General features: G+C 49.6%; 1 protein-coding gene across 1 annotated transcript; it reads right to left on the reverse strand.

The window, feature by feature from the left end:
- Positions 1–56: 56 nt before the first annotated feature.
- Positions 57–715, reverse strand: Pmar_PMAR028987 (uracil phosphoribosyl transferase, putative; the record flags this gene model as incomplete). Its single annotated transcript, XM_002780075.1, has 4 exons — positions 57–195; positions 292–378; positions 418–576; positions 639–715. The coding sequence occupies 4 exons, from the start codon at positions 713–715 to the stop codon at positions 57–59; spliced, it is 462 nt and encodes a 153-aa protein (XP_002780121.1).
- Positions 716–1,129: the final 414 nt, after the last annotated feature.

Below are 1,129 nucleotides of genomic sequence, written 5' to 3' on the forward strand. Positions count from 1 at the left end.
TAAAGATTGTGATCAAGTCAGGATCAAACCGGTGTAACAGCAGCTCCATCCCTCTATTACTTGCCGGACGGCAGTTTGATATAAAATAGTTCAGGCATTGCCGTCTCCTCATCACGTTGGATGAGTATCTTCCCAGTCCTGGCCTCAGGGAATATCTGTCGGACTGGACCCTCCATACTCTCGCCAGCACGAACACTGACCGAAAGTAAGATATTACAACGCTACGCGCGAGTCCGTGAGCTCGTGTGAGGACAAACGGATTATTCACATCAGAAATCGCAGTCCCCTTACACGCTGACGGCAACGAGACCAGCCTCCGAGAGACTAACTCCGTTCACAGTTTCTTGAGTCGGCGTAGTAACACACCTCTCCTCAGACCTGCAAGATGCCTCCGACACTCCATCGACTGCCGCTCACCGTATCCACCCAAGATCGATGGCCGCCCTAATAAGCATACTTGTTATGCATCCAGATGCGCGACGGAAATCCGAACAACCCGCGTTAGAGTCTCGTAAAACCGACATTTGCGACTTCAAAAAAAGTGTCGACCCGAGAACGTGAACACGGCCCTGATGCCTAAACAAGAAGAGGAGCTCCGTGTCGGCAGGCGATATCTCTACCTCCGAGGTCTCACTCACCTCGAAACGGTGCTGAATATCCGTTCCTTCTCAGCACGGTCACTGGCGTCAACGATAGAAGGAGTCATGCCACACATTGTAACCCACAATAGAATGATTCTATTGGAATTCAACTTGAAGACCTATCCACCTGTTACTGCCTCATGTTTCCGGTACGAATCGCGACCTCCCACCCAAAATAAAGTTCAGCGATAACGGACAGTTCCACGACAGTACCCAGTCGGTTGAATCAATAGCTGAAGATGTATGCTCCACCATCTTACTCCGATGCATCTACCTATCGAGTGACCGAAAGGACTAATAAACAACCAAAGATTCATGTCGTAGCAACTTTTCTCCCGACGTGAGTGTGGCGTTTGACCCCACCACAGCACGGCTTATTCTAATGAGTTTTGCACATATAGGAGTTCGTTTCCTCAGAACTCATCTACACGCACACTCACATTGCCAGTCATTCCCTTGCCCACCAACAGACTACAACTCAAGTCGCT

The sequence above is a fragment of the Perkinsus marinus genome (assembly GCF_000006405.1).
Source record: "Perkinsus marinus ATCC 50983 genomic scaffold scf_1104296944494, whole genome shotgun sequence".
In the NCBI taxonomy this organism is placed as follows: Eukaryota; Perkinsozoa; order Perkinsida; family Perkinsidae; genus Perkinsus; species Perkinsus marinus.